Source organism: Coregonus clupeaformis, chromosome 7, assembly GCF_020615455.1.
Source record: "Coregonus clupeaformis isolate EN_2021a chromosome 7, ASM2061545v1, whole genome shotgun sequence".
Classification (NCBI taxonomy): domain Eukaryota; kingdom Metazoa; phylum Chordata; class Actinopteri; order Salmoniformes; family Salmonidae; genus Coregonus; species Coregonus clupeaformis.
This window is the reverse complement of record NC_059198.1, coordinates 75,536,501-75,555,997: the sequence shown is the minus strand read 5'-3', so window position 1 is coordinate 75,555,997 and position 19,497 is coordinate 75,536,501. Positions and strand designations below refer to the sequence as shown.

Sequence of the window (19,497 nt, the reverse complement as noted above, 5' to 3'; positions counted from 1 at the left end):
GTTTTTCCTGGAGAGAAGTGGCTTCCTCACTGCCCTTCTTGACACCAGGCCATCCTCCAAAAGTATTTGCCTCACTGTGTGTGCAGATGCACTCACACCTGCCTGCTGCCATTCCTGAGCAAGGTCTGCAATGGTGGTGCCCCGATCCCGCAACTGAATCAACTTTAGGAGACGGTCCTGGTGCTTGCTGGACTTTCTTGGGCGCCCTGAAGCCTTCTTCACAACAATTGATCCGATCCGATAAATTGTTGATTTAGGTGCAATCTTACTAGCAGCAATATCCTTTCCTGTGAAGCCCTTTTAGTGCAAAGCAATGATGATGGCACGTGTTTCCTTGCAGGTAACCATGGTTAACAGAGGAAGAACAAAGATTTCAATCACCACCCTCTTTTTAAAGCTTCCAGTCTGTTATTCTTACTCAATCAGCATGACAGAGTGATCTCCAGCCTTGTCCTCGTCAACACTCTCACCTGTGTTAACGAGAGAATCACTGACATGATGTCAGCTGGTCCTTTTGTGGCAGGGCTGAAATGCAGTGGAAATGTTTTTGGGGGATTAAGTTCATTTTCATGGCAAAGAGGGATTTTGCAATTAATTAATTCATTAATATGATCACTCTTCATAACATTCTGGAGTATATGCAAATTGCCATCATAAAAACTGAGGCAGCAGACTTTGTGAAAATTAATATTTGTGTCATTCTCAAAACTTTTGACCACGACTGTATGTCACTTCAGAACCCTACTGTATGCTGTCCAGTGTTCTTAGATCAGGGCGAAATTGTTGTGCAATTCTACACAGTTTGACATGACTTCTTATGCCTCTCTTGAGGGGTATTTTGAAAACACAGTATAAGTGGAAAGAGAAGTGGAAGTGTTGCAGTTTTAAAGTAACTGTCCAGTGAAAATCTTACTTTCAAAAGTTCATATTATGTTAACTCATACCCAAATAATGTTGTTGACTCTTCGTTTCTCGTATTTGTGGCCAAAGCAGACATTTGATCAAAAACCCTTCAAAAACCCCACCTCAAACTTGTATCTCAAACAGACCGTTTAAAAAATGCTTGGTATTTCTTCATAGAGGATGATGTCATCCTCCTGAGGAGGATGAGCTGGCCAATCAGCGGTCTACTCGCATGAATATTTTGAATGACCAGTATATGCCCACACCATTCTGTTGTTGGGGTACGCCCACACCATAAAAGCTGCCTTTTAACATACTTAATTTTAAAAAATTGGAAGGAAAACCATTTCACTCATATTGTAACTAATTATAGGTAATATTTAATAGAAATCTGGAAACACTGGACAGTTACTTTAAAGCAAATTCCCTGCAATTCTACACATTTTGCCATTGCTTATGACGTGTTCATATGACCTCCAGTGGGCCCCAACCCCCACAAAAATGAAAATAATTTTTGTTTGATTTTAAAGTAATTATTGGGGGGGACGAATTGACCTGTTCTGAATATTGGGGGGGGTGTATGTTCCCCAGTGGCAATTTTGTCTCTGTCTTAGATCAGTGTAACCACATGTATGAACAACATTAGCACAACAACAGACTGTAACACACTGTATTTAAATGAAATTCAATCAATTTAAAACACAACTTAATAGTCTTAAGGACCAGTCAGACAAAATGAAGTATGCAGATAGAGGATGATGGGAGGAGGATCCACTGGATGGTGAGGAGGTGTGTTTACAGGAGAGAGGGTTCCAGTCATGGTCAAACATGTCTTCTTTGCTTTTTCATCACATTCAAATCTAGAGAGAGACAGAGAGATAAGACTGTGTGTGTGTGTGTGTGTGTGTGTGTGTGTGTGTGTGTGTGTGTGTGTGTGTGTGTGCGTGAAAGTTAGCTCCCTACATTGCTTTCTGCTGTTTACCCAGGGTGCTTTGGGATCAGAGCAGATCTTCCCGCCTTTCACTGAGTAGAAGCTGAAACAAAACACAGAGAATATTACTACTAATGTATCAACGTGTGTGTACGTGTGTGCGTGTGTGTGTGTGTGTGTGTTCGATACTTACACGATAGCATCCACACACGGTGCCATGGCGTTTTGGATGTGGTATCCTTTCAGTCGAAATTTTATGTCAGTTTTAGACACACTTGTGCAGCAATTTGTGGTCACCTTAGTTGGCCGACGGTCTGATAGAGAAAGGGAAGAAAGGAAGTGACAGAGAAAGGAAGTGACAGAGAAAGACAGAAATAAAAGATTTAGACAGGTAGCCCAATTCTGATCTATTTTTTTTACTAATTGGTATTTTGACCAATCAGATCAGCTCTGAAAATATCTGATGTGAAAGAGATCTGATGTGATTGGTCAAAAGACCAATTAGTGGGAAAAAGATGAGAATGGGCTGCCTGTGTAAATGCAGCCTCTGATCTCTAAACTAACCATAAACATTGTGTGTTTTTAGTTATGAGACGCTGACAGGAAACCATGTGACCTGGCCTATCTCAGAGGTGTCAGAGGTAAAAGAATAGCAACCAGGAAATCATTTACATTTACATTTTAGTCATTTAGCAGACGCTCTTATCCAGAGCGACTTACAGTTAGCGCATACATTATTTTATCGAACCCACAACCCTGGTGTTGCAAACGCCATGCTCTACCAACTGAGCTACATAAATCAAACAAGCTGCGCCTGTGCGTGTACATGCATGTTTAAAGGTACATAAAAATCTACTGAAGATGCAATATATTCAAACTGTTAGTTATTACAATCCCCTCCCCCCCATGTAAAACTAAACTGTTAAACAGTATTTTAAAGGTATAGAGAACTGTGGTTCGTGGACCACTCTGGGTCCGAGAGGTCTGAGTAATAGGAGGTCTGTCGAAAGCCTGTCAATTACAGTAACTCAATGGAAACTGGAACCACATTGTAACAGTTTCTGCATTTTAATGTGTGTGTATATAGCACAATTTAGATATGAAATATTCATATATAGTTATAGAATGTATACAATGTAATGTGGTATTTAATCATTCACTACATCAATCAACCAATTAATCAATCAATAAATCAGTGAATCAGTACTCACAGGTAGCAGACACAGAGGTGAGGTACACACACATGGTGATCAGGAGGGCCAGAGAGAGGGTCCTGGACTGGAACACTGACATACTGACTGACTGAGTGACTTACTGACTGGCTGACGGACGAATGGACGGACGGACAGACAGATTGATGTACTGACTGTTCAACAGACCAACAGAGACAGGTAGAGACTCTGCAAGGCACTAAACTACGGAGACGTGTCGGAGGTCGTACTGACTGGTCTGGTAACGGTGGCGATGAGTCTTTCCAAAAGGCAGTGGAAGTGTCGGGTTTCGTGTCTGACTGTGGGTTACATGAATAGTACTAGTCGAAACTCCCACCTTGTTGTGTCATGGTACGATGTGGTCAGTATTGGTAACGTTATATTTACACCGCCGCCCCTCTCTCTCTCTATCCTTTTCCATCTTCATTTCACCCCCTACCTCACTTGACAAACCACCACCACCCCAACCCCTGCAGCAGTATTTCTGAGAAAGATGGATCAAGAAAGGACACACACATACACACACACACACACATACACACACACATACACACACATACACACACACATACACACACATACACACACACATACACACACACACTAAAAGGTGTGAACAGCTGACTCTGCAAATGCATGTTGTCTTTTTCTGTCTGCACCATGATGTCAAAACAGTCAGACTGACGACCCAAAATAATATTTCCATCATTTTATTTTATATTTCAGTTCCAGCAAAGTTTCATAGATTTCCTGATGTTTACAACTAACTTTATTGAATAAATAAGCAGAAAATGAAACATTTCTTAAAGCTGCAATATGTAACTTTATGGTTGACCTGACCAAATTCACATAGAAAATTAGTTATAGATCTGTCATTCTCATTGAAAGCAAGTCTAAAAGCGGTAAATCTGTTCTATGAGCGCTATTTCTATGCTTCATTTTCTTAAGTTTCGTTTTTGAGTATTTTACTTGAGAGTTTTGTATACCAGATTCAGACAGCTGAAAATACAATCTTTTTGGTTATTGAAAATATATTTCACAGCGGTTTAGATGGTACAATGATTCTCTACACTATACATTGCTTGTTCTGTCACATAAACTGAAATTAAGCAAATTATTTCAATTTTAGCAACCAGGAAATGGCGGAGCGATTTCTGCATATTGCACCTTTAAAATAACATTGATTGATAAAAAAATAAACAAAGTAAATGTATAAGTACTTAATAAATAAATACATTTATTAAATAACATTGATAACTAATTGACAGCTATAAACCAATTCATCTAAATATCAAAAAGGTACTAAAAGTCCCCATAAGTACTTGAATAAATGAATAAATAAACACATAAGATACTGGTTTTAAATATAATTCATAAATAACTCTAATAACCCATTGAACATGATGATGACAACTGAATTAAATGATAACTAGTTAATCAGACTATGAACAACATCAATATGAATAAGATATTCAATATGAATGTAATATGCACATTGGAAGTCTGCTTTTTACAAGTGGAAAAGTGGAACGTCAGCGGAGCTTCAGCCATTGGCAGTGATTCTATTGGTTGGATGTTGACTGCTGAGTTGAGTCATTCTTGGTCGATTCCCGATGACGGGAGGAGGAGGAGAGGGAGGAGAGGAGGAGACAGGGAAAAGAGAGGAGAGGAGATAGGAAGGAGAGGAGGAGAGAGAGGTGCGAGAGGAAGGTACGGATGGAGAAGAGGGGGAAGCAGGGAAAATAGAAGAGAAAACAGAGGGAGGAGAGGAAGACAGAGAGGGATGAGAGGAGGAGGGAGAGGAGGTTAAGGAGGTAAGGGTGGAAGTGAGAGAGGGAGGAAAGGAGTTGAGGGAGGTTGGAGAGGAGGGTAAGGAGGTAGTGGTAGGGGTGGAGGTGGAGGTGGAGGTGAGAGAGGTTGGAGAGGAGGGTAAGGAGGTAGTGGTAGGGGTGGAGGTGGAGGTGAGAGAGGTTGGAGAGGAGGGTAAGGAGGTAGTGGTAGGGGTGGAGGTGGAGGTGAGAGAGGTTGGAGAGGAGGGTAAGGAGGTAGTGGTAGGGGTGGAGGTGGAGGTGAGAGAGGTTGGAGAGGAGGGTAAGGAGGTAGTGGTAGGGGTGGAGGTGGAGGTGAGAGAGGTTGGAGAGGAGAGCAAGGGAAATGTTGAGCTCCTGCGGGACATTCTAGAATGGAAAATATTACAATCAGTTTGCTTTTCTCTTTTGTTCTTTCCCTGTATGTGATGTGTGGTATTTAACTTACTCAAACTGTTGAATCTTGCGTCGTACCCAGGGTTCTCTATGGTAACTACAGAACAGACCTTTCCCCGTCTCAAAGCTGCAGGAGAAACACAGTGTTAATACTGAAACTGAATGGGTTTGACACAACATGTCTGGAGGCTTTGACACAACATGGCCAACACATACTGTAAAGCACCTTGTGACAACATATGAGACTGAACTGGATAAACCTAAATGAAATAAAGACATATAAAATATGTTTTCCTTACATGACGGCCCGTACACAGGGAGCGTTATTGTCCTGAGTCCAGTAGCCTGTGATTGGATCGGTCACCTCTTTCTTGGACACTGTCTTACAGCACGACACCATTTTTTCTCCATCTACTGAGGAGGGGGAAGAGTTAAGATATTTTCAAACAAATCATCTTAACCTGGCAATCACTTCAAAAACCATGTACTCTATTACAACCCAGCTCTAACCCCCTAACACCCACTCCCTTCCCCTCACCTGTCCCACTACAGCTCTAACCCCCTAACACCCACTCCCTTCCCCTCACCTGTCCCAACCCAGCTCTAACCCCCTAACACAAACTCCCTTCCCCTCACCTGTCCCAACCCAGCTCTAACCCCCTAACACAAACTCCCTTCCCCTCACCTGTCCCACTACAGCTCAGTGCTGCTATGACGACGGCTGCTCTCCAGATTTTCACCAGAGTTCCACAGGTCACCATCTTTACCCTAAATGTCAGAGACTCAACTGGTACAATAAAAGTTAAATAAATAGATAAATCAAGTCTCTCTCTTCTCTGGCAGGCTGCTCAGCTCAGTGTCAGGTCTGTAGTGTCCGACTTCACCAGGGTTGAAGGTACTTAAGGCCTGAAAAGCAGAAGTGTCACCTCCGGTTCAGCCATTACTCTGTTCTCATCTATTTTTTGCGTGAATGACAGAGTGAATGAAAGACTACAGGGGTTTCTGCTGTGTCACTGCTCATTTACCAACAGGAAACAATTTCATCAGTATTTCCGACCAGAGAATTTAGACATGGGTCTTTCCCAGAATGCCGTTCAGAAGATCAGAATGCCGACACAGGGTTTAGCCTAATGACTGAGCTACACGTGCTCTGATTAAGGCTTTACTAATGAAACACATCAGCTTGTCGGACAAAGAAAAATAACAATAGGTAGAACATTTGGTGATTTTGTTTTTTGTTTCCAATATTGAGTGCTCCTACTTTTTCCTTTGTCATTTGACTTTAGGGAGGGGTTTAGGGTGATGACATCATGGCGACCCCAGCCCAATGACACATGGAGAGTCACACCCTTACCTTTGTACAGCATTGTGTTTTACGCTGCCAGATCAGTCTAAAACAGGGGGTGGCCAACGTGGAGAGCTACGGCGTTTGCAGCCTCCACTTATGCACCTGATTACACTAATGAACCAATCAGTAGCCTTCTTAGGCCGCGGCCCATAGGAGAGACAAAAAAATACATCACTTCAGATCTTATGGGGTTTTTTATCATGTCATGTGCAATTATTGTAAATCTCATGGTGACCATTCCAATTGGTACCATTAACCGTTTGTGGTCAGGAACAGAATAAACCTGGCTTCCTTCCTGCTGGCTCAACACTCAACACGCTCTCCCTGGGAAAGAGGAAGGAACCACATCTAACACACACACGAGCGTCCCGTTATCATGCTTTTATTAGCACCTCACAGTTACACTGAGAAGAGAGGGGCCACAGGAAGAATAGATCGTCTGACTGACTGACTGACTGACTGACTCATTAACAAAAGTTCAGAATATAATATAATCATAACAGGTTTGGTCAGTCCTTTATTTACTTCTTTTATAACCCAATGAGGGTCTCTGGACCGAAACACTGGTTCAACTAAAACAGCATTGTCACGGTACTGATGTGGATGTGGTGGTGAAGTCAGGCGCAGGACACAGCGGATAAGTCAAAACCACTTTACTGAAGTATATGAACAATATACAAAAATAAATGGCCTCGAAACAACGTAGGCGAACTGTTACGCGAAATGCGTAAAACACTCAATAAACAAAGTACCGAACCTCACAACAAAACGACAGGCGGACAATAACACACAACTACAAAACATAACACAGGGAAACTTATAGGTGACATAATCAGGACAGAATACGAAACAGGTGCACTAAACTAGACATGACCAAACAAACATCGAAAACATCAAATGGTGGCAGCTGTACTCCGGGGACGACGAACGCCGAAGCCTGCCCGAACAAGGAGGAGGAGCAGCCTCGGCAGTATTCGTGACAAGCATCCTCTAGCAGTAGTGGCTAAGGGCCAGAAGGGGCCAGGGGAATGGGATTCCTTGGTAGAAAGGATGTGCAGTGACATCACCACGACCACAGCCCAGTGACACGATGGAATGTCACAACCTTTGACCGTATTCAGCCATTACAACATCTCGTTACTATGGAGATACTCAAACAGATCTTGTGTTTTCTGATTTTGTGCAATTGTAAAGTAATTTGAGCTTTGAGAGAATGAAAGGTTTTATACAAATAATTTTTAAATGTATTATCACATCATAAAAAATAGGAAATAAATAGATACAAATGCCTTCAAAACACCTTAATGAATAGATAATATCAATGAGTAGAATACATTAATGCCGGAATGAAGTTTAAATAAATAATGAAATAAAGAGAGCTTGAAATACTCAGTCACAGTAGACAGTTAAAGAAAACAGTTCTGATGAGAGGAACATCTGAAGGTTGTAGAGTTTAGGGTGTAGGGTTAAGGGTGTATAGAGTAGGGGTTGACTCTGACCTGTTCCAGTGATTTTAGCTCAGCAGTGAGCCATTTGGCCTGGGTGTTGATGCACTTAATCTGCCCCCCACTGGTGAAACTGAGGAAGTACAGAAAGGTCTAGAATCATGGTCTGATTATAATTGTATCAGTTGGAAACACTTTATGCCTCTCTGTGTGGAGAGAGAGAGAGAGAGAGAGAGAGAGAGAGAGAGAGAGAGAGAGAGAGAGAGAGAGAGAGAGAGAGAGAGAGAGAGAGAGAGAGAGAGAGAGAGAGAGAGAGAGAGAGAGAGAGAGAGAGAGAGAGAGAGAGAGAGAGAAAGAGAGAGAGAGATAGAGAGAGAGAGAGAGGGGGGGAGAATGGGGAGAGAGAAGGGGAGGGGGTAAAAAGGGTGGATGAGAGAGAGGGAGAGAGAAAGATGCTAAAACAAATGTTTTTTGGCTGTTTAGTCTAAGGTATAAATGTGGTAAATGTGAGTATTTGCCTGTGACTGTGACTGTGTCTGTGTGTGTGTGATTTTGTGTGTGTGTGTGTGTGTGTGTGTGTGTGTGTGTGTGTGTGTGTGTGTGTGTGTGTGTGTGTGTGTGTGTGTGTGTGTGTGTGTGTGTGTGTGTGTGTGTGTGTGTGTGTGTGTGTGTTCTTACATGTATGCGTTGAGTTTACACCTCCCTCTGGGTTTCTGAATAAGACAATGTGTGATTGGTTCAGCTGGATGTTTATTGACTGTTTTCAGACAGCAACTCAGAGGTCTCATTTCCTGGGAACGCACTGCAACACACACACACACACACTTTTAACATGCAGTACTTAACACTATCAGCACACACAGAAACATGCAGTACACACTAACAACATACACTGCAACATAACTGTAACATGCACACCCAATCCCAATGGACGTCTATCCACAACCCAAAGCTTAACCCTTAACCATTCGGAATGAGTGCTTAAACGTCATTTTTTAACCCTATCCAAACCTTTACCTTCTAAATTTGACGTTTGGAGCAACTTGAAGTTTATATACCATAAGCACACTCTCACACACACAGACGCAGACACAGACACACACACACAACAACCATACCCGCACAACAACCACACCCACACTCACCTTCCAATGTAGAGGAGAGGATGACTGTGGTCAGCGTCAGTAGACACAGTACATGGCTAACAGAGAAAAACACACACATCTTCAAATGGGTGCTATATCGCTAACACTAGCTACTAAAAACTGCTACGCTGCAAAGTCTGCTTATATAGTTAGAACATTTCGCTAATATTTGCTAATAGATGCTAATAAATGCTCTTGCTGTCTTCTTGTTCTGATGTAGAGACAGGGAGTCTGGGTCCTTTTATCAGAAAACAGGAACTATAGAGGCCAATCATAATCAACTAGGCTTATTACGAATTTGAGTCAATGACACACACATACACCCAAACGCATGCACTCACACACATACATGTACACACAGTGTTATCGGATGGTGGAGCTGGTTAATCTATGGATGTTGTTTGTTGCTTCATGTCTGTATGTTGGGGAAGGACTGCCTGCTCCATGATCTCGCCATCACAGTTGACAACTCCATTGTGTCCTCCTCCCAGAGTGCAAAGTACCTTGGACAACACCATGTCGTTCTCCGCTAACATCAAAGCGGTGACCCGATCCTGCAGGTTCATGCTCTACAACATTCGCAGAGTACGACCCTACTTTACACAGAAAGCGGCACAGGTCCTAATCCAGGAATTATTATTATTATTATTTTTTTGTCATTTAGCAGACGCTCTTATCCAGAGCGACTTACAGGAGCAATTAGGGTTAAGTGCCTTGCTCAAAGGCACATCGACAGATTTTTCACCTAGTCAGCTCGGGGATTAGAACCAGAGACCTTTCGGTTACTGGCACAACGCTCTTAACCACTAAGCTACCTGCCGCCCTACTTGTCATCTCCCGTCTGGATTACTGCAACTCGCTGTTGGCTGGGCTCCCTGCCTGTGCCATTAAACCCCTACAACTTATCCAGAACGCTGCAGCCCATCTGGTGTTCAACCTTCCCAAGTTCTCTCATGTCACCCCGCTCCTCCGCACACTCCACTGGCTTCCAGTTGAGGCTCGCATCTACTACAAGACCATGGTGCTTGCCTACGGAGCTGTGAGGGGAACGGCACCTCCTTACCTTCAGGCTCTGATCAGACCCTACACCCAAATGAGGGCACTACGTTTATCCACCTCTGGCCTGCTAGCCCCCCTACCTCTACGGAAGCACAGTTCCCGCTCAGCCCAGTCAAAGCTATTCTCTGCTCTGGCACCCCAATGGTGGAACAAGCTCCCCCACGACGCCAGGACAGCGGAGTCACTGATCACCTTTCGGAGACACTTGAAACCCTACCTCTTTAAGGAATACCTGGAATAGTATAAAAGTAATCCTTCTACCTTTTGCCCTTAGAACAGCCTCAATTGGTCAAGGCATGGACTCTACTAGGTGTCGAAAGTGTTCTACAGGGATGCTGGCTCATGTTGACTCCAATGCTTCCCACAGTTGTGTCAAGTTGGATGTCATTTGGGTGGTGGACCATTTTTGATACACACAGGAAACTGTTGAGCGTGAAAAACCCAGCAGCATTGTAGTTCTTGACACACTCACACCGGTGCGCCTGGCACCAACTACCATACCCAGTTCAAAGGCATCTAAATCTTTTGTCTTTCCCATTCACCCTTCCGAATGGCACACATACACAATCCATGTCTCAATTGTCTCAAGGCTTAAAAATCCTTCTTTAACCTGTCTCAGTAAGGGATCCTAGCTTTCACCTGGATTCACCTGGTCAGTCTATGTCATGGAAAGAGCAGGTGGTCCTAATGTTTTGTACACTCAGTGTATATATTTATTTTACGGGGGGGGCGGGGGCACGGGGGGACGGTGGGACGGGGGGACGGACAAACTTAGGATACTTTCAAATGACTATAACCAAATCCAAACTGTGTAGAAATGATAATGGTCCTACCTTTATACAGTTCCTTGACTGTGTCCAGCTCGCTAATAATCTCTGAAATTAAAGGTAGACAGTCAGGGTGAAAATTCCAAAAATGATGGATAGCGATAGTGGACAAATTTTTACGCAGAGGAAATACAACACATTTCTATACAACACAACCCTCCGGACCTCAGTGAAGAACGAATGTGGACCCCGGGGCAAATACCCAAATATTTGATTTGATTTTATAGTTGGATAGGCCTATCATATTTGCGTCAAATATGTTTATGGAGTTCTTATTAGGTTGTTAGGCAAGGCTGAGAATCATATGGGTGGAGGTATAGAGAGGGGAATCTCAGTTACTCATCCCTCCCAGTCCCAGCTCACACCCACTCCAACTAATAACCACACAGAGGTCCATATTAGACTGACCACGGGGTTATTCATAGGACTTACCATTATAACAATAGCTCCATATACTCATACTGCTAAACACACACACGCAGGCACACAAACACACACAGACAGTGACAGAGGAAAGCCCCTTTACAATCACAAACACACACAGACAGTGACAGAGGAAAGCCCCTTTACAATCACAAACACACACAGACAGTGACAGAGGAAAGCCCCTTTACAATCACAAACACACACAGACAGTGACAGAGGAAAGCCCCTTTACAATCACAAACACACACAGACAGTGACAGAGGAAAGCCCCTTTACAATCACAAACACACACAGACACAGACACACACACAGGACTGTGGAGTAAGAATGGCCAAATATGGCTATTTTTGTGTCAGTTACAACTAGGCACCCTTTTTTTCCTATGATCAGCGAATATGCTAGTCTACACTATGTAGGTTGTAATGTCCGTCATGCATTCTTGGAAACGTCTCAAAGTTCTATGAGGTTTCTCGCTCAGTATTTATTTACCACCATATGAGCAAATACTAAATTACTGAATTTGCATAAAATATAAATGTGTTAACAGTTACTGATCTGTAGAGAGAAGGTAATTGTATAAGGAGATGATTCAGGAAAGTGTGTGTGTGAAAGATAGAGAGAGAGAGAGAGAGAGAGAGAGAGAGAGAGAGAGAGAGAGAGAGAGAGAGAGAGAGAGAGAGAGAGAGAGAGAGAGAGAGAGAGAGAGAGAGAGAGAGAGAGAGAGAGAGAGAGCATAGCCTTGCTATTGAGAAAGGCCGCCGTAGGCAGACCTGGCTCTCAAGAGAAGACAGGCTATGTGAACACTGCCCACAAAATGAGGTGGAAACTGAGCTGCACTTCCTAACTTCCTGCCAAATGTATGACCATATTAGAGACACATACTTCCCTCAGATTACACAGACCCACAAAGAATTCGAAAACAAATCCAATTTGGATAAACTCCCATATCTATTGGGTGAAATAACACAGTGTGCAATCACAGCAGCAAGATTTTTCACCTGTTGCCACAAGAAAAGGGCAACCAGTGAAGAACAAACACCATTGTAAATATAACCCATATTTATGTTTTTTTTCCCTTTTGCACTTTAACTAATTGCCCATCATTATAAAACTGTACATAGCCATAATATGACATTTGAAATGTCTCTATTCCTTTGAAACTTGTGAGTGTAATGTTTACTGTTTATTTTTGATTGTTTATTTCACTTTTGTTTATTATCTATTTCACTTGCTTTGGCAATGTAAACATATGTTTCCCATGCCAATAAAGCCCTTTGAATTGAATTAAATTGAGAGAGAGCGAGAACACTTAAATTGTATTCTTGATGTTGAAGGGGAAGATGGCGTATGGCGAGATGATGCGAGGCTGAAAGAAGGGCGCGAAATTCAAACCCAAACCGACGTCTGTGAAATACAAGCCGAGTACTTTCTCCTTTCAGTCAAGTACAGGAGCGATAATGACATGTTACGCTCCTGAAAACCCTGAGCAGTCGACGGATAGTGAACTCTCAGAAATTGAACCTGACAGAAGTGAAGAGGAAGAACCTGCGCTGACAGGTGAGGTGAAGGCTTCCGAGCCTCACCCCAATGATCAGGAAAATGCCCAAGATGACTCTGGCCCAATGGGAGTACGATTTGTAGAGAAAGTGGATCCATGCCTTTTGGCCGATCTGTTTGTGGTTTCAGGCTGGGTGAAGAATGAGTTGAGTATTGTCAATTCGGTCAAACTATCCAGAAGTTGACTTGTGATTATTTTTTGTGTGTGTGCTGCCCAGAGGGAGAGGGCGCTACGCATTTCGCGATTCGGGACGAGAGCTGCGTCCTGCTTTGCTCTCCGGAGCAGAGAGCTTGAGTGTTGAGGTGGATTGACTGAAGTTGAGGATCCCCGGTGTCTGTGATGCCCAACATTTGGTGCGATGCAGACCCGGGGGCGAGCGCGAGACTGAGAAGACCCTGTCTGTCCTTCTGAGTTTTGATGCAGAGTGTTTGCCAGATAAAGTCATGATAGGGTAGGCTATATAAGTTATCCTCTGAGAGGTTTTGTTTCGAACCCACTACGGTGTTTCAGGTACCAAGTTTATGGTCATGTTGCAGCAGTATGTAGGAGGGCGATTCCGAGGTGTGAGAAGTGTGCAGGAGAGCATGGGACAAAGGAGTGTGTAGTTACGGTGGAAAAAGTAGAGTGTTTCAATTGTGGGGGTGGCCATGTTGCTGGGGATCAGACATGTCCTGTGCGAGAGAGATAGGTTGAAGTTTCCAGGGTGAGAGCAGTGCAGAAGGTGTCATGCTTAGACAGGGAGGAAAGTAGAGGATGGTGGGCCAAGTCTGAGGGGGCCTGAGAGGATCCCTGTGAGTAGTAGGCCAGTACAGACCTCAACAGTTTGTGCTGTAGTAAGGTTGGCTTCTTCATCATTATTGAAATGGTCATTATTTGTACCGCACAGATGGAAAGGAAATCTTAGAAGATTGAATTGGTAGTAGCAGTAGCAGAGACGTTTTTGGGTGTCAGAGATTTTAGCTTATTTGGTTTTTTGTGTGTCCGAGGAACAAAAAGAGCGTGCTTTGCAACTGAAAAAAATATCGGATTGGAATGTGTTGTGTGTGTGGATCTGCGTAGCAGGGCACCTATCAAGGCGGTTATCTCTGGAGTGGTGCTAGAAGTGAGTGCAAGGGATGTAACTGAAAAAATAGATGCAGTGGTTGGTGCACGCCGACTGACCCATATGGTGGATGGTGTAAAGAAGCCCACTCTATCCATTATTTTGTTATTTGAAGAAGAGTCTCTTCCTTCGTATGTACTGTATATTTGGGTTATGTGAGATACCCTGTAAGAGCCTGCATGCCCAAATCCATGCAGTGTGATAAATGTAAACTATTTGGACGTGTCCAGTGAAAACCTGTCATTCAGGGCAGGTGGGGCAGAGCAAAAATATATATACACTACCAGTCAAAAGTTTGGACACACATACTCATTCAAGGGTTTTTCTTTATTTGTACTATTTTTACATTGTAGAATAATAGTGAGGACATCAAAACTATGAAATAACACATATGGAATCATGTAGTAACCAAAAAAGTGTTAAACAAATCAAAATATATTTGAGATTTGAGATTCTTCAGATTGCCACCCTTTACCTTGATGACAGCTTTGCAAACGCTTGGCATTCTCTCAACCAACTTCATGAGGGAGTCACCAGGAATGCATTTCAATTAACAGGTATGCCTTCTTAAAAGTGAATTTGTGGAATTTCTTTCCTTCTTAATGCATTTGAGCCAGTTGTGTTGTGACAAGGTAGGGGGGGTATACAGAAGATAGCCCTATTTGGTAAAAGACCAAGTCCATATTATGGCAAGAACAGCTAAAATAAGCAAAGAGAAACGACAGTCCATCATTACTTTAAGACATGAAGGTCAGACAAAACATTTCAAGAACTTTTAATGTTTCTTCAAGTGCAGTTGCAAAAACCATCAAGCGCTATGATGAAACTGGCTCTCATGAGGACCGCCACAGGAATGGAAGAGCCAGAGTTACCTCTGCTGCAGAGGATAAGTTCATTAGAGTTACCAGCCTCAGAAATTGCAGCCCAAATAAACGCTTCACAGAGTTCAAGTCACAGACACATCTCAACATCAACTGTTCAGAGAGGACTGTGTAAATCAGGCCTTCATGGTCGAATTGCTGCTAAGAAACCACTACTGAAGGACACCAATAAGAAGAAGAGACCTGCTTGGGCCAAGAAACACAAGCAATGGACATTAGGACAGTGGAAATGTGTCCTTTGGTCTGGAGTCCAAATTTGAGATTTTTGGTTCAATCCGATGTGTCTTTGTGAGACGCGGTGTGAGTGAACGGATGATCTCCGCATGTGTAGTTCCCACCGTAAAGCATGGAGGAGGAGGTGTAATGGTGTAGGGGTGCTTCGCTGGTGACACTATCTGGGATTTATTTAGAATTCAAGGCACACTTAACCAGCACGGCTACCACAGCATTCTGCAGCGATACGCCATCCCATCTGGTTTGGGCTTAGTGGGACTATCATTTATTTTTCAACAGGACAATGACCCAACACACCTCCAGGCTGTGTAAGGGCTATTTGACCAAGAAGGAGAGTGATGGAGTGCTGCATCAGATGACCTGGCCTCCACAATCCACCAACCTCAACCCAATTGAGATGGTTTGGGATGAGTTGGACGGCAGAGTGAAGGAGAAGCAGCCAACAAGTGCTCAGCATATGTGGGAACTCCTTCAAGACTGTTGGAAAAACATTCCAGGTGAAGCTGGTTGAGAGAATACCAAGAGTGTGCAAAGCTGTCATCAAGGCAAAGGGTGGCTATTTGAAGAATCTCAAATCTCAAATATATTTTGATTTGTTTAACACTTTTTTGGCTACTACATGATTCCATATGTGTTATTTCATAGTTTTGACGTCTTCACTATTATTCTACAATGTAGAAAATAGTAAAAATAAAGAAAAACCCTTGAATGAGTAGGTGTCTCCAAACTTTTGACTGGTACTGTACAGTCATGGTCCAAAGTTTTGAGAATGACACAAATACTAATATTCACAAAGTCTGCTGCCTCAGTTTTGATGATGGCAATTTGCATATAGTCCAGAATGTCATGAAGAGTGATCAGATGAATTGCAATTAATTGCAAAGTCCCTCTTTGCCATGAAAATTAACTTAATCCCAAAAAAACATTTCCACTGAATTTCAGCCCTGCCACAAAAGGACCAGCTGACATCATGTCAGTGATTCTCTCGTTAACACAGGTGAGAGTGTTGACGAGGACAAGGCTGGAGATCACTCTGTCATGCTGATTGAGTTAGAATAACAGACTGGAAGCTTTAAAAGGAGGGTGGTGCATGAAAGCATTGTTCTTCCTCTGTTAACCATGGTTACCTGCAAGGAAACACGTGCCATCATCATTGCTTTGCACAAAAAGGGCTTCACAGGCAAGGATATTGCTTCTAGTAAGATTGCACCTAAATCAACCATTTATCGGATCATCAAGAACTTCAAGGAGAGAGGTTCAATTGTTGTGAAGAAGGCATCAGGGCGCCCAAGAAAGTCCAGCAAGCGCCAGGACCGTCTCCTAAGGTTGATTCAGTTGCGGGATCGGGGCACCACCCATGCAGAGCTTGCTCAGGAATGGCAGCAGGCAGATGCGAGTGCATCTGCATGCACAGTGAGGCGAAGACTTTTGGAGGATGGCCTGGTGTCAAGAAGGACAGCAAAGAAGTCACTTCTCTCCAGGAAAAACATCAGGGACAGACTGATATTCTGCAAAAGGTACAGGGATTGGACTGCTGAGGACTGGGGTAAAGTCATTTTCTCTGATGAATCCCCTTTCCGATTGTTTGGGGCATCTGGAAAACACCTTGTCCGGAGAAGACAAGGTGAGCGCTATCATCAGTCCTGTGTCATGCCAACAGTAAAGCATCCTGAGACCATTCATGTGTGGGGTTGCTTCTCAGCCAAGGGAGTGGCCTCACTCACAATTTTGCCTAAGAACACAGCCATGAATAAAGAATGGTACCAACACATCCTCTGAGAGCAACTTCTCCCAACCATCCAAGAACAGTTTAGTGACGACCAATGCCTTTTCCAGCATGATGGAGCACCTTGCCATGAGGCAAAAGTGATAACTAAGTGGCTCGGGGAACAAAACATCGACATTTTGAGTCAAAGCCAGGAAACTCCCCAGACCTTAATCCCATTGAGAACTTGTGGTCGATCCTCAAGAGGCGGGTGGACAAACAAAAACCCACAAATTCAGACAAACTCCAAGCATTGATTATGCAAGAATGGGCTGCCATCAGTCAGGATGTGGCCCAGAAGTTAATTGACAGCATGCCAGGGCGGATTGCAGAGGTCTTGAAAAAGAAGGGTCAACACTCCAAATATTGACTCTTTGCATAAACTTAATGTAATTGTCAATAAAAGCCTTTGACACTTATGGAATGATTGTAATTATACTTCAGTATAACATAGTAACATCTGACAAAACTATTTCATAACACTGAAGCAGCGAACTTTGTGAAGACCAATACTTGTGTCATTCTCAAAACTTTTGACCATGATATGTTGTTGTTTTTTTGCCTGTTTTGCATGTTATTTTGGCATTAATACGTGTCACATATGAGTTTGCAAACAATGTAAAAAATAAATAAATAATTCAGTTAATGAAGCTGCATACAACATGGTCTCTTTTTTGCTTTCTTGAGTAAGGCAACTCCAAAATGCAGGTGTTTCAGCCTAGCTCAGTGCTTTCTGTGGTGGTGGGGCAGCCAGTGGAAAATACGGAGCGTAGGGGCTGGTAATGTTCTCTAGTTGCGCCGTGATTGGCTCAGTGTTCTGTCAGTCATTGGGACACTACGTCACTGCAAAATCTACGGGAAGAGCTAAAAAATTCAAGCCCCTTGGGTGCTGGAATAGAGTTACATTAGAAGTGCCCATCCTAGAAGGCTCAAGGTCATTGGCGACAGATAAAATGGCGTCAAATAACGTTATATCTACCGTAGTTTTGACTGGACTGATCATGGCAACATCATACTTTCAAAATCTTAGCTAGCAAGCTAGCAGTCATCATCATGAATCAAGTCGACAATCTACTGGCAAATCCTTTTCAATCCTTGTCATATAAAGAGACATTTTGAAGAGAAATTATAGATAAAAAGTATCTGTCTCTTTTCCAAGCTTAAAAGGATAAACATTCCACATTGGGCATGCTGTCAATCCAAAATGACTACTGCCGCATTCACAACAACTGGAAACTCGGAACTGGGAAATCTCAGACTTCAGTGAGTTCAACACAACTGGGAACTCTGAAAAAAATGAACTTTGACTGGGAAAATAGGGAATTCCAAGTTGAGAACTCGGGTCTCTTTCTAGAGCTCCGACCTGAAGATCACTGACATCATGATTCAACCTTGTTTTTTTCCGAGCTCCCAATTGTCTTGAAAGCCCCATAAATCCAGAGAATGCCAGACTTTGATGACAAAGTTTGATGACAAAATTTGCCCACGAAGGACTGCCACATCACCTTCCTGTCAAGTGAGCACAGCACAACAAGGTGAGGACAAAAATGTATTGTATGCTGCTGCATAAACTATGTAATATGCCAGGGAGATATGTATACTGTAGGTAAGAAAGTAATACTAAGTGTAGGTTGTGTAGTAAGCTGTTAGCTGTTGGTGGTGCACACATAGCCTATAGCCTGTTTTAGAGAAATGTCATCCTTGAATATTGTAAGTGCTTTCATTGTCTGCTTATATGCCCCCTTTATTTATCCTACGGTTCTGACTTGGTGTACTGGGAGAATACTGTAAGAACGGCCCATGTTCTGAATTCTGTTGCTGTACATTTAAAATGTGCTGAACAAATAGTTTTATTGACTACGTCCATCCTAGCTCGCTCATTAATATCTTAATTGAAATTACGGATTGCCTCTTATCCGCTCGTTGTCCCATTATGCCATAGTTTGTACATCTCAATTGTCAGTAAAAAAACACATTTGTTTAAGCAAGTCAGCCATATCAGCTATGTTTTTTTTAAGGCAGTAAATGAGGCTGAATGAACTGTTTCGTTGCCATACAAGTTTTTTGAGACTCAGGGAGAGACATTACAGCAGAGGCTTTACAAGGAATCCTGTCGAGGAATGTTCAGTCCTCACAGACCCCTGAGCCTGTGTAGGGATGTGATTTGGAGTATGACTGAAGGAGTGGGATGGTTTTTTTTATTTATTTTATTTTTGTCTTGTTTGCGGACCGCCACAATACCAGAGAAGAAGAAGAAAGCAAAGACAGTATAGTATGAAGCTAGGCAGAAACTGCTTCTCCAGTAAAACTCCCAGATCACACTTGTAGGCGATGTCATGGCGATGTTGGCTAGCTAAGCTCATGCGTAGAAACACGTCATCGGGTTCAACGGTCTCTCGCGCCGAACTGCGCATGTGCAAGCCGTCAAATCAAAGGTACTCCTTCAATATAAAGTTGT

The 19,497-nt window shown here is 42.9% G+C and overlaps 1 protein-coding gene and 1 pseudogene across 2 annotated transcripts; both read right to left on the bottom strand.

Moving 5' to 3' along the window:
* Positions 1-1,479: 1,479 nt before the first annotated feature.
* Positions 1,480-3,339, bottom strand: LOC121570474 (eotaxin-like). Of its 2 annotated transcripts, none has more exons than XM_045221701.1 (4): positions 3,046-3,339; positions 2,028-2,148; positions 1,867-1,937; positions 1,480-1,763 (listed from the first exon to the last, which is right to left on the bottom strand). In XM_045221701.1, exons 1-4 carry the CDS (start codon positions 3,125-3,127, stop codon positions 1,726-1,728), a joined length of 312 nt encoding a protein of 103 aa, XP_045077636.1. In that variant the 5' UTR covers positions 3,128-3,339; the 3' UTR covers positions 1,480-1,725. The 2 variants fall into 2 exon arrangements, with proteins under 2 accessions (XP_045077636.1, XP_045077637.1); XM_045221702.1 differs by having other exon boundaries at positions 1,886-1,937.
* An 892-nt stretch (positions 3,340-4,231) lies between these two features.
* Positions 4,232-6,100, bottom strand: LOC121570475 (annotated as a pseudogene).
* Positions 6,101-19,497: the final 13,397 nt, after the last annotated feature.

Bases quoted from the DNA above. Each gene is read 5' to 3' on its own strand.
- LOC121570474 (XM_045221701.1), bottom strand. From the start codon at position 3,127: ATGTCAGTGTTCCAGTCCAGGACCCTCTCTCTGGCCCTCCTGATCACC. The intron at 2,149-3,045 runs GTGAGTACTGAT...TTTCTCTATCAG, and splicing joins CACCTCTGTGTCTGCTACCT to ACCGTCGGCCAACTAAGGTG. The intron at 1,938-2,027 runs GTAAGTATCGAA...GTTTTGTTTCAG, and splicing joins CCGTGTGTGGATGCTATCGT to CTTCTACTCAGTGAAAGGCG.